The sequence below is a fragment of the Dipodomys spectabilis genome, unplaced genomic scaffold, assembly GCF_019054845.1.
Source record: "Dipodomys spectabilis isolate Male_0828 unplaced genomic scaffold, ASM1905484v1 ptg000024l, whole genome shotgun sequence".
NCBI classification, from domain to species: Eukaryota; Metazoa; Chordata; class Mammalia; order Rodentia; family Heteromyidae; genus Dipodomys; species Dipodomys spectabilis.
In genome coordinates, this window is record NW_024870701.1 from 906,364 (window position 1) to 919,408 (window position 13,045).

General features: G+C 36.5%; 1 protein-coding gene across 2 annotated transcripts in view; it reads right to left on the bottom strand.

Moving 5' to 3' along the window:
* Smchd1 (structural maintenance of chromosomes flexible hinge domain containing 1) overlaps nucleotides 1–13,045 on the bottom strand; it is a 135,988-nt gene that overhangs the window by 94,486 nt on the left and 28,457 nt on the right. For both annotated transcript variants that reach the window (XM_042675370.1, XM_042675371.1), the window contains exons 8-13: nucleotides 12,342–12,508; nucleotides 8,386–8,476; nucleotides 7,321–7,531; nucleotides 3,279–3,399; nucleotides 3,017–3,200; nucleotides 487–681 (exon numbers count right to left, since the gene is read on the bottom strand). In XM_042675370.1, coding sequence (XP_042531304.1) covers nucleotides 487–681; nucleotides 3,017–3,200; nucleotides 3,279–3,399; nucleotides 7,321–7,531; nucleotides 8,386–8,476; nucleotides 12,342–12,508 — 969 coding nt within the window. The remainder of the gene's footprint in view (nucleotides 1–486; nucleotides 682–3,016; nucleotides 3,201–3,278; nucleotides 3,400–7,320; nucleotides 7,532–8,385; nucleotides 8,477–12,341; nucleotides 12,509–13,045) is intronic.

The window sequence follows — 13,045 nt, forward strand, 5'->3', positions numbered from 1 at the left end:
TCCAAGTTTTCTGAGAGCTTTACTGGAGATAGGAGTCTCATAGACTTCCCTGCCCAAGCTGGCTTTGAACCATGATCCTCAGATCTCAGCCTCCTGAGTAGCTATAATTACAGGCGTGAGCCACCAGTGCCCGGCTTACATAATTTGGGGGGGAGAAGGGGTGTTTTTATTTTTTGTCTGTCATGGGGCTTGAACTCTGAGCTTGGGCACTATCCCTCAGCTCTTCAGCTAAAGGCTAGCACTCTACCTCTTGAGCCACAGTGCCACTTCTGGTTTTCTAGTGATTTATTGGAGATAAGAGTTTCATAGTTTCCTGTCCAGGCTGGCTTTGAACCGTGATCCTCAGATCTCAGCCTCCTGAGTAGCTAGGATTATAGTCGTGAGCCACCAGCACCCAGCTACATACATAATTTTTGTTGTTAGAAATTCTAATACATTAAATTTAGTTTCAAATGCTACTAAATTGAATCTAAAAGTTCAACTTACCAGCTGTCCTGCTTTGTATATTTTTCCATCCCATTCTATTGCTGAATATGTTGCCCAGGGGCCTTGCTTTTTAGAGGGAAGATCTGGACGGGTAATTATTCCTTTAAAAAGTGTAAATTTTATCTGTTTATCATACTTTTCATGACAGTCCTTCAGCCACAAGGCAAATTCTCTGTCAATTTTCATTCTCTGTTCCTGTAAAAAAAAATTTATTAATTTTATTTTATTTTTTGCAAGTCCTGGGGCTTGAACTCAAGGCCTGAGCACTATCCCTGAGTTTCTTTTTGCTCAAGACTAACACTACCACTTGAGCGACAGCACCACTTTCAGCTTTTTTTGTTTATGTGATACTTCATGCTTGTTAGGTAAGCATTCTACCACTAAGTCACAGTTTGTTTAATGTTCTATGAAATGCAAGATGTATTTATATATAATATAAATACAGCCTTACACATTTCTCACTAATTTCCTTTTTCCTTCCATGTACTACACCTTAGATACACAAAAATAAAATACTGCCAGGCACCAGTGGCTCACGCCTGTAATCCTAGCTTTCAGAAGAATGAGGTCTGAGGATTGCAGTTCAAAGCCAGACCAGGCAAGAAAGTCCATGAGACTCTTATCTCCAATTAAACACAAGAAAACTGGAAGTGGCACTGTGGCTCAAGTGGTAGAGCGCTCACCTTCAGCTGAAGAACTGAGGGACAGAGCTCAGGCCCAGAGTTTAAGCCCCACGACCGACAAAATAAAGTATCTGTATCAGTGGTTTTATATTTTCTTATTTTCCTCATATGTTAACAGCACATTAATTGAGTTTGTCTTTTGCTATCTGAATAAAGCTTAGTTAAAATATTATTCTTCATCTGATCATACAAATAATATTTATTAAAATGAACTCCAGGAAATGGAAACAGGGTTTTTTCTTACTTGCTGCTTTCATTTTCTTTTTTGTCTTGTTTGTTCATTTATATGCATTTGGGAGTATAACAGGAGGCACAGAAATATAAGGAAAATGGTACAAATGCATCAGTGGTACTCACTAAACACTATGTTGAAAATGAACTACACAACTTGTAGGTAAGAATGGGAGAGAAGGGCTGGGAAGGTGGCTCAGTGGTAGAGCGCTTGCCTTGCATGCATGAGGCCCTGGGTTCGATTCTTCACCACCACATAAGCAAAAAGAAAAAAGCCGGAAGTGGCGCTGTGGCTCAAGTGGTAGAGCGCTAGCCTTGAGCTGAAGAGCTGAAGGACAGCGCCCAGGCCCAGAGTTCAGGCCCCACAACCGGACCCCAAAAAAAAAGAAAAAAAGAATGGGAGAGAAAAACAGAATAAGGGAAGGGGTTACAAGGCCCCAAAAAAATGTACTCTTTACCTGGCTTATGTTAACTGTAACCCCTCTGTACGTTACCTTTATAATAAAACATTTTCTTGATTCCTTCTCCTGTATAAATTTAGCTGGAAGCATTAATTAAGGAAGGAAGGAAAAAGGTTCAGAGGGTATGTTCAATATCATACCTAGAACCAAGGTTTTAAATACCAGGAATCACTATTAACCAAGAAAAGAAATCTATCTCTTGGGAACTCAACATTAAACTACATTAAGAGTATGCTAAGTAAGTTGCTCAGGTGTATTGGTAGGAAAGTATACTAATGACATAATGGGAAAAAAGCATTTCACAGCTCTATTTTTACCCAGAAGACTAGATAAAGTAGGTGATCACTGTGCAAAAGTTCATGAAATAGATCTAACTATTCATCTATGCTCTTTTTATGTGAAGATGCTTCTGAGGCTTCTATTTACTATATCCATATCATAAGAAGATCTAAGAAATACAAGTAAATTTATTCAAATATTAATCAGCTTTAAATTCTAGACTACAACTGACAGCTGAAAACTCATGAAAAAAGAAAACTTTTAAAAAATATTAATGCAGGGATAGGGAGGAGTCAGGGGAAGTGGGGAGGGAAGGGATGGTAGGGGACAAACAAAGGAGGAGGTAACAATGCTAAATAGGAAATGTACTCATTACCTTACTCATGTAATTGTAACCCTTCTGTACAGTCTCTTTACAACAAAAAATACACACAAAAACATTTTTAATGCACAAAAATATAAAGTTGATATTCTCAATGAAGAAATACAAAGGTGGAATGTGCCTAATACTTATTGAAAAGAACTCCAAGAAATGGAGACAGGTTTAAATACATATGTGTGTATATATGTAAAATAGACATACATATAAAATATCATGTAATATTTGATACATTTAAATGCTGCACAGTATTTTAAATCAAGTTAAACATATTTAAATAATCAATTCTTTAACCACAATCTTTTAATTAAATGAAAGTACATATCAGTGAAAACCTAATCTACTAATGTCTTTGGTTAACTTAAAAATAAAACATTTTGGAAGAGAATGATGAAAGGGCGATATTTATCAACATGCATCATACTTATAAACTGAGTTGCTAACTTAAAAGAAAAAAACATTTGTAATTATCAAAATTTAATTCTAAAAATTCATACCTGTCCGTTTAAAATCCTTGTAAAAAGGGTGTTCTTATCTTTCAATTTCAGCTCCAGATCCATAAATGTAAGTTTATTTGTACTAACTTGAAATTTGTCATTAGTGAATAATGCACCAGATATTCTATTGTAGCATTCAATTGGTGCAAGCCCTCTCTTCTTAGGAGGAGTACACCAGTCAAAGCTTGAACAAAATAAAATAGCAATCAATGAAAAAGATCAAGTTACAAAACAATGCAATTTCAGCAAAAGTGAAGCTTACTCTTCAACTGATGTATATGGTATTAATCGTCCATTCCAAAAGCATTCAAAAATTGGTCTTTTCCCTCTTGCTGCTTTATCAAGTATGAAACAGTCATCATCATCATCTTCATCTTTTAGTTCTAGTTCAGAAGGATAAGTGAATAAAAAAATTTATTTCTATAAAATAGGATCAATTTTCACCTCTGAGTCAATTTCTACTGAAGAATGAAATAACTGCTTCAGAGAAATAGCACAAATTCATTTGGACCCTTCAAATTGCACCCTCTAGGAGCTAAAGTCCTTTTTTGCAATTACTTAAAAGATAGTAATAAGCTGGGCACTGGTGGCTCACGCCTGTAATCCTAGCTACTCAGGAAGCTGAGATCTAAGGATCAAGGTTCAAAGCCAGCCAGGGCAGGAAAGTCCTCTTGAGACTCTTGTCTCTAATAAACCACTCAGAAAAAAAATGAAAGTGGGTCAGTGGCTCAAGCAGTAGAGCACGAGCCTTGAGCTGAAGAGCTGAGGGACAGCGTTCAGGCCCAGAGCTCAAGCCCCATGACTGACAAAAAAAAAAAAAAAAAAAGATAATAATATTCATGTTAGCTCAACTGTTTGTTATTGAAAAGTGAGATTTCTCATCTGGTCCCACACTGCTACTAACATTTCTTGTTTAAAGTCAGTATCTACTTACATACTAACCAATCTATGCTGAATCTCCAATCTTATTCAGTTAAAAAGTCATACATATTAAAAACTATATTCTACAGCTGGATGCTGGTGGCTCACTCCTGTTAATCTAGCTACTTACATGGCTGAGACCTGATGGCCATGGTTCAAAGCCCACCCAGGTAGAAAAGTCCCCGTGAGACTCTTTATCTCCAATTAACCAACCACTCAAAAACCAGAAGCTGTGGCACAAGTGGTAGAGTGCTAGCCTAGAACACAAAGAGGCTCAAGGACAGAGCCCAGGCCCTGAATTCAAACTTCACTACTGACCAAAACAAACAAATAAACAAACTTCTATAGCAACATCCCTTCTTCCCTACCTATAAACATTTATGTGAATACTGTAAATTTCACAATCAGGTCAGAACTAGTAGTACAACAAAAATTCAAGTTTAAAGAAAAAAGTAACCACTTCTGCAAAAGCATGAAACAAACACATATACATTTTATAAACACATATACATGGAAGATAATCTGGGATATACAAAGGATTAACATATGTAAAATTTTTTCATGAAAATTACAAGATAAGTTGCAATATATCAAAAGCACATTTAGGCAAGTAGAGATTATGAACATCGCATTCAATGCTAGTCCAGGCAAAAAGTTAACAAGACCCCCTCCCTCTCAACTAGTAAATTCAATGCGGTGATGTACACTGTAATCTAAGCGTAAGGGAAGAGTAAATAGGGGATAAGTTCAGGGCAGCCCCAGGCAAAACCACAAAACCCAATTAGAAAAATAACTAATGCAAAAACAGCTAAGGACCATAGTTCAAATGGTAGACCACCTGCCTAGCAAACATGAGGACCAAATTCAAAGTGAAGTACTGCTTCTTTTTTAAAAAATGTAATTGACAATACAATCTGATATATAAAAACAAAGACCAAATATTAAGACCTTGATATATTAGCACCTTAGGTATACTGGTATTATACCCTCACCAAAAATAAAACCTTCTTCCAAGAAGCCTTACAAGAAAGTTTCTTTCAATCCATCCAAATTGCTTTGCTCTTACAGAACCCATTCTTTTGGTTAACACACAATTTACTAACTCTGGTTTTGAAAACCTTATCTAAAGAACTGTCTATAAGCAGAAATAGCAAATTTAAACAGAAGTCAGATACAAGACAGGAGACAGTCAGTATATATAACAACATATACTGAACACTTACTAAATTGTACTGAACACTATTCAGTTTCTTTTTTTCTTTAGAAATAAGGTCATGGTATGTAGCCCAACCTGGCCTCCAATGTACTAAGAACACAAACATGTGTTTCACTATGCCTAGATTCATCATATTTAACCCTCTAAACACTTCTGTGAGGTATAAACAACTACATACATTTGACAGAAGTAAGGTAGGGAGTAGTTTGCTCAAAATTACATAATAGATAATAGTGAAGATGGAATTCAAATAATAAAATCCAGCTGAAGAACCCCACACTAAGGATGTGCTGAGGAAATATTAGAAATACCAAAAAACTTGCATGTGAGACTATCTATTAATCCATTATTTTAGTACAAATTCAATAATCTCCCTAGGGTTTAGTAAATGAACCCACGAGGAAAATATTAAGTTAAATCTTTATGCTATTCTATATACAGAAAGGAAACAAAGGAATAGAACATCTTGCATATAACATGATAAGATTTTTTTCTTAGGGGAGGAACACAAAGGTGCAATGCCTATGTGCCTCTGATCATATAAAATAATATTTATTAAACTGAGGAAATGGAAACAAAAGTAAGGATTATGATTTTAAAGGCCAAAAACCTATACAAACATTTTAAATTCTTAAGTTACTATAAAAAGCCTTTCTATAGTAAGAGAAAAATCAAAATATAAAGAGAAAAATGAATAGAGATGGTTGCATAAAGTATTTTTTTTTTCCTTTGGTATTGGGCCTTGAACTTGGGGCCAAGTTCTGGGCAAGCTTTTCGCTCAAAACTTGCGTTCCATATCATGAACCAGGATATGGTAAGGACACTTACACATCCACGTTCATTGCCACACTATTCACAACAGACAAAATATGGAAACAACCCAGATGCCCCACAATAGATGATGTGGATCCAAAAGATGTGGTACCTATATAAACGGAATTTTTACATAGCCATTAGAAAGAATAAAATAATGTCAGATGCAGGAAAATGGATGGAAGTAGAACAAATCATGTTAAGGTAAGCCGAGATCAGAGAGACAAACAGCACATATTCTCTCTGACATGTGGAAATTAGATCTAAAATGCACTGGGATATGACAAATTACACAGGATTCTAGATTCTCACATATAGTGAGACTAGAAGAGCATAGTCTTAGGAGTGAATCACAAAGGTGCAATACCCAAGTGCCTCTTCATATGTATATAAATAATGTACATACTGAAACAAACTCTAAAGATAGGAAACAAAGGACTTTTTTCTTAATTTGTTTTTTCTTTTGCTGATGACTCTGTATTCTTTATCTGTATTCTTTATAGTATATTCACAGGCAGATCTGTAGGAGGGTGGGGGAGGGCACAGAATCTAGGGAAAAAGGGTGAAAAAGTGCAGCAGTGAAGCACACTGGACATTGATGAAAGTGAAGTATACAACTGAGAATGAAAGAAAAGGAGGGAACATCTAGATGACACTGTACTAAAGGAAATGTACTAATTACCTAATACATGTAAATGTAACCCCTCTGTAATTAATTTTTTTTAAAAAAGGCTTGGAATGTGGCTTCATGGTAGAGTGCTTGCCTATCTTGTATGAAGCCCTGAGTTCGATTCCTCAGTACCACATAAAGAAAAAAAGCTGGAAGTGGCGCTGTGGCTCAAGTGGTAGAGTGCTAGCCTTGAGCAAAAGAAGCTTAGGGACAATGTCTAGGCTCTGTGTTCAAGCCCCAGGACTGGCACAAAAAACAACAAAAACTGCCATTCTACCACTTGAACCATGCCTCCAGTCTCCTGGCTTTTTGGTGGTTAACTGGAGTAAGAGTCTCAGGGTTTGTCTGGGCTGGCTTCAAACCTGAATCCTCAGATCTCAGCCTCCTGAGTAGCCAGAATTACAGATATGAGCCACTAGCACCCAGCTATTTTTAAGTATCTACAACGGTAGGATGATCTTAGAATATGAAAAGGATTACCTGGCATACATATGTAAAAAAATTAGTTGACTATAGGTTTAAGAGAGAAGAACTTTTTTTTTAATAGCCAGTGCTTTTCACATCTCAACTGAATTTACACAGAAATCTGCATAACCTTAACAACTGAAGTAGTACTCACTATTTTAGAAAATCACTATCATAAAAACACATCACATTTGAAACTTACAGACCAGATAAACTTACTTGATGGAAAGCATGGATCATCAGGATAAGTTTCTCTATCATATAAAAAAGGATGGTATCGGATAATCCCTTCCACTATACCATCTCCTTCAACATGAGCCTTGAACTCAAAACTATCAGATGCTGTGTTTATATACAATGTCTGCATGTCATCCTGTATTTCTCTTAAGTTGATGATCTTAGGTGCTTTCCCTTTTTCAAACATGGAAATCTAAAATAAAAATAAAATATAATTAAGCTCTATGGTGACTTGTATTTCAGCTATTACTTAACAAAAAAGTAGGCAAAAATTAGCTCCATATAAGTAATCATCTAGCTTAATGAAATATATGTGTGCATATATATATATATATTTGTGCATGATCAAATAACTTTAAGTTGACCTAATAAGTAATATACAACTAAAAAATAAAAGCAAAGAAATATCAAATCAGAACTGAAAGAAGGGTAAGTCATTAGCAAATTTAATTCAGTTTCTAGAAAGTAGAACATAAAACTGGTGAGGAAGGATACTGAGAACTCAAAACTGAAACATTCTATACTTATAAATCTTGTCATAACTGTAAGACTTCTATAAGGCAAAGAAAAACTGTATGTGTGTGCAAACACTGCTTTTCTCCCTGCTTTCAAGGCACGATGGTCATAAAAAAAATTCAAGTACTATAACAAATATAAATTTAAAAAAAAAACCTAGTAGGAGTAGGTGCTGGAGGCTCACACCTGTAATCCTAGCTACTCAGGAAGCTGAGATCTGAGGATTGCAGCTCAAAGCCAGCCTGGGCAGGAAAGTCTTATCTCCAATAAAAAGTGGGGCTATGGCTCAAGTGGTAAGAGTGCTACCCTTGAGTACAAAGAAACTCAGGGACAGCACTCAGGCCCTGAGTTCAAGCCCCAGGACCAGGAAAAAAAATCTAGAAATCATCTCTTTATTTGACTATCCAAATAATCAAATTACTTAATAAAAGATGAGAGAGATTTTTGACTGATAGTTTTTACCCAGAGTCACTTGGAACTGGAACAGATAGCTAATAATCTGTAATACTTTAAGATGGATTTTTATCTTACATCAATGTCAATATTGTTGAAAGGTCCAACTTCTTTTGATGTACGTTTTTCATTTCCTTTTGGGCCATGAATATAGTAATGATAAATATGCCTAAAATAAAGAAGACAAGTTAAATACTTTAAAATTACATAAAATTACAGCTTAGATAACCTACCAAAAAAATTTAACTGCTGCAATTTGAGAGTATTATGTGCCAAGCTTTATTTTGTTTTAGTATATCAGATCACACATTTGCTACAGAGATGCTCTCCACCTCTGAGTTACATCTCCAGGTACATCTACTCCATGAATATTTAAACACATTTAATTCACTTTTAAATCCCAGTAATTCTGAAATTCAGGTATGACTGCATCTCACTTTATAAAAATAAAAAGTGGGGGTAAGGAGTGCATATAACTTAAAGTAACAGAATTAGAGTTAGGGAAAGATGGACTTCAATTCAGGTACTCCTAACTTCAAAGCTTATATATATTCCACTTTCAAGAATAGTTTATCAAATAAAGACAACCCAGAAAGCAAGAGTTCATAATTCTATTTGTAAGGAAAATTCTACAAAATACATAAATATCTGAGAGTAGACTGACTTATACATCTTCAAATAATCTTCTTAGTAGGAAAACATCATTCTAAAACTTTTCATGTCTTCTCTGTCAGTAAAACAACTACAACAAACAAAACTAATAAATTCAACATAAACCTACTGAAAACCATCATCTTCAGAAATTTTATTTATTTTGTAAATATAGGTTAAATAATATATTTTGGTGAATTATTCAAAACAATTCTTTATTGTTCAACTATATATTTGCAAAATTTCTTCACATAAATTTCAACTAAAAAAGACATATAATTAGAATTGCTGGACAACCTAATGCTAGCCTGAGCTACATAGTGAGATCTCAAAAAAAAAAAAAATCTAGAAGAGGCGAAAATGAAAAACAGGAAAAAAGGAAATATTAAGATTTAGTATTCTAACTTTTCCTGAAAACATCACTGAAAAAAAGCATTGGAGTATTTCCATATCCTCAGAAACTTGAAAACAAGTTTGACACATTTTAACCATTGTCTGATTTGATTAAAGTTTTAAAAGTTATTCTATCCACACTATTTTTCTTCAGTAGGAAAAAAAACCTATAAAACAGTTAAGCCAAAATGGTAGCACACATGTATAATCTTAGCTATTCTGGAGGCAAAGATATGAGGATAACTCTTTGAGGCCAGTCCAGGTAAAAGTCAGCCAGACTTTATCCAGGGCTAGCAGCACACCCCTGTGATCCTAGCCCTCCAGGAGCCATAAGTAAAAAAAGATTACGGGTTGAGGCCAGCCAAAGAAAAGGAAGAAGGATATCCTATCAGAAAAATAAACTAAAAGCAGGGCTGGGAAGGTGGCTCAGTGGTAGAGTGCTTGCCTTGCATGCATGAGGCCCTGGGTTCGATTCCTCAGCACCACATAAGCAGAAAAAGCTGGAAGTGGAGCTCTGGCTCAAGTGGTAGAGCGCTAGCCTTGAGCTTAAGAGCTGAGGGACAGCACCCAGGCCCACAGTTCAAGCCCCGTGTCCAGCAAAAAAAAAAAAAAAAAAAAAGAAAAAGAAACTAAAAGCAAATAGAACTGAAAGTATATGTGGCAGAGTACTTGCCTAGCATGCAAGGGCCACATACAGGAGACCTTGAGTACCTTTTTAGGGGTGGGCAACATCAACAAAGACCATTTAAGCCCTGTAAAACCAAATGGTACATGATGGGACCTATATGCTTATCCTATGCTGACTCCTATGCTGGCTGACAGTGGCTTTCTGCTTGTGTTGGTAATTTTGTATGGCCTTCCAATAACATTATAAATAACCAAATGTATCTTGCCAGAAAAAAGGTTTTCCCACCTCTGCTGAATATATGAATACACGAAAGAATGAATGAATGAAATAGAAAAAATCAAATGACATAAAATTTCTGAATAAAAATATCCAAGAAAAAAGGACTCAAAAAAAAAAAAAAAAAGGCCAGGCGCTGGTGGCTCACGCCTGTAATCCTAGCTACTCAGGAGGCTGAGATCTGAGAATCGCGGTTCAAAGCCAGCCCGGGCAGGAGTGACCGTGAGACTCCTATCTCCAATAAACCACCAGAAAACCGGAAGTGGCGCTGTAGCTCAAGTGGTAGAGCGTTCGCCTTGAGCCGAAGAGCTGAGGGACAGCGCCCAGGCCCAGAGTTCAAGCCCCACGACCAACCAAAAAAAAAAAGGACTCAAAATTTTATATTCTTATACAAGACACAAAAATTTAAGCTCCATTAATACACATGTATCTCTAGTACAAAATATTTTGAGTACAATTACTTTTGAGGGAAGTGTGAAGATTTTTAAATATGAATTTTAGGCAGGCGCCAGTGGCTCACACCTGTAATCCTACTCAAGAAGCTGAGCTCTGAGGGTCACACTTTGAGGCCATCCAGTGCAGTAAAGTCCTTTAGACTTTTTTTTTTTTTTTGTCGGTCGTGGGGCTTGAACTCTGGGCCTGGGCGCTGTCCCTCAGCTCTTCAGCTCAAGGCAAGCGCTCTACCACTTGAGCTACAGCGCCACTTCCAAGTCCTTTAGACTTTTATCTCCAGGGCTGGGAAGGTGGCTCAGTGGTAAAAGCGCTTGCCTTGCATGTTCAAGGCCCTGGGTTCGGTTCCTCAGCACCACATAAGCAAAAAGAAAAAAGCCAGAAGTGGCGCTGTGGCTCAAGTGGTAGAGCACTAGCCTTGAGCTGAAGAGCTGAGGGACAGTGCCCAGGCCCAGAGTTCAGGCCCCACGACCGGACCAAAAAAAAAAAGTCTCATAGACTTTTATCTCCAATTAACTACCAAAAAGCCAGAAGTACCTCAGGGACAGTGCCCAGGCCCTGAGTTCAAGAGCCAGGAGCAAGCCGGGCGCTGGTGGCTCACGCCTATAATCCTAGCTACTCAGGAGGCTGAGATCTGAGGATCGCGGTTCAAAGCCAGCCCGGGCAGGAAAGACCGTGAGACTCCTATCTCCAATAAACCAGCAGAAAACCGGAAGTGGTGCTGTAGCTCAAGTGGTAGAGCGCTCGCCTTGAGCTGAAGAGCTGAGGGACAGTGCCCAGGCCCAGAGTTCAAGACCCAGGACCGACAAAAAAAAAAAAAAAAGAGCCAGGAGCAGTCAAAATATATACATTTTTTGTTATTTTTATTTTTTGTGCAGATGTGCCCATTATAAGACTCAGTATTTCAGACTAACGTAAACTGAGAAAACAATCTAATAAATGATATGTGTCATCAGTAAAAAGACAGCATGTGTATTAAATAAATACTCCTCTGATTTGGTCTAATGGTATATATATAACCTAGAAAAGTTTCTTAAACAAAACACAATAATTTATTCTCAGTATTATTAGTATGTCATAAACACATTCACTGCTTCTATTTTGATGGGTTGGATATATTAGTTTGATAAATATATTTACATATAGAAACTATTGTTACAGACTATCAGGATACAGTGATAACTAAAATATATTATAAGGGATAGGGTGGTGGCTCAAGTTGGGAGCTCCTGCCTAGAAAGTGCAAAACCCTGAGTTCAAACCTAAGTACCCTCAAAAAAGGTATTATACTAGCGAAGACATAAGAAAAAAATAGATAGCACTGAAGATTACCACATGCCACAGAAAAGCAGTGCAAACCAGTAACATGGAAGTGAAAGCTGAAGTTGATAAATTGAGAAGTTCATTTTTAATTTTACAATAGGTGTCAAAAATCCTGGACCTCTTAATTAATGCTCAGTACACTTCAGTTATTTGTATTTTTAAAATGAGTGAATAAAGAACTATATTAACACCAATATCAGAATACTAGATTGAAAGAAACTGGATGAAAAGAATAGCAAAGAGGCTTCAATGTATCTGAAATATTTTATTGAAAAAAAGGAATGCCAACGTTATTTGAGTCCAGTATACTTACGCTAATTGTCGTGTCCAAAGATGGAAATAATTTTTCAAGTACTGTATGTGTTCTGGTTGTACCCCTGTGATGACCACAGCAGTAAAACTATCTTTTTCCTTCTCCTCTACAATAAGATTATGTAGAAATCTTTCATCATCATTTGTAATGTGAACAGAATCAGATGGCTACAAAAGTGAATACAAATACATCTTAAATTACAGTAGTAATTTTTAAATTTTCTTAAGTCGTCTTAATTATAATAGCAGCCCTACATAAATTTTAATGTGATTCATTTGGATAGTCTTCAAAACAATCTTCAAAAAAACTGTTGGAAAAAAATGGTCCAAATATAACACACTAGGTGAGTCTGTGACAACACTGAAAGGCCAAGAAAACTATCACCTAGACAAAGGTTATACATACTGACATACTTTTGAAATAGATTATTTGCAAGTATGAAAATAAGACAATAAACTTTTTACTGTCTGAATCTGTTAGCTATGGTAGAAGCTTTCTGTCTCTTTCCTAGACAGGGAAGATAACAGAAACAAAACATGGAGGAGGAGAGAAAGAAAAGAGAAGTCTATTTCAGCAGTTCCATGGCACCAGATGCTTTGGAGATGGGCTTTCCTGACCTTGGTGGAAAAAAAACCCACCACAGGTGAACTCTGAAGTATCCCTAGCCCCAAAACTAGCTCCATCCTCTCACAGGGCCAAGGAGT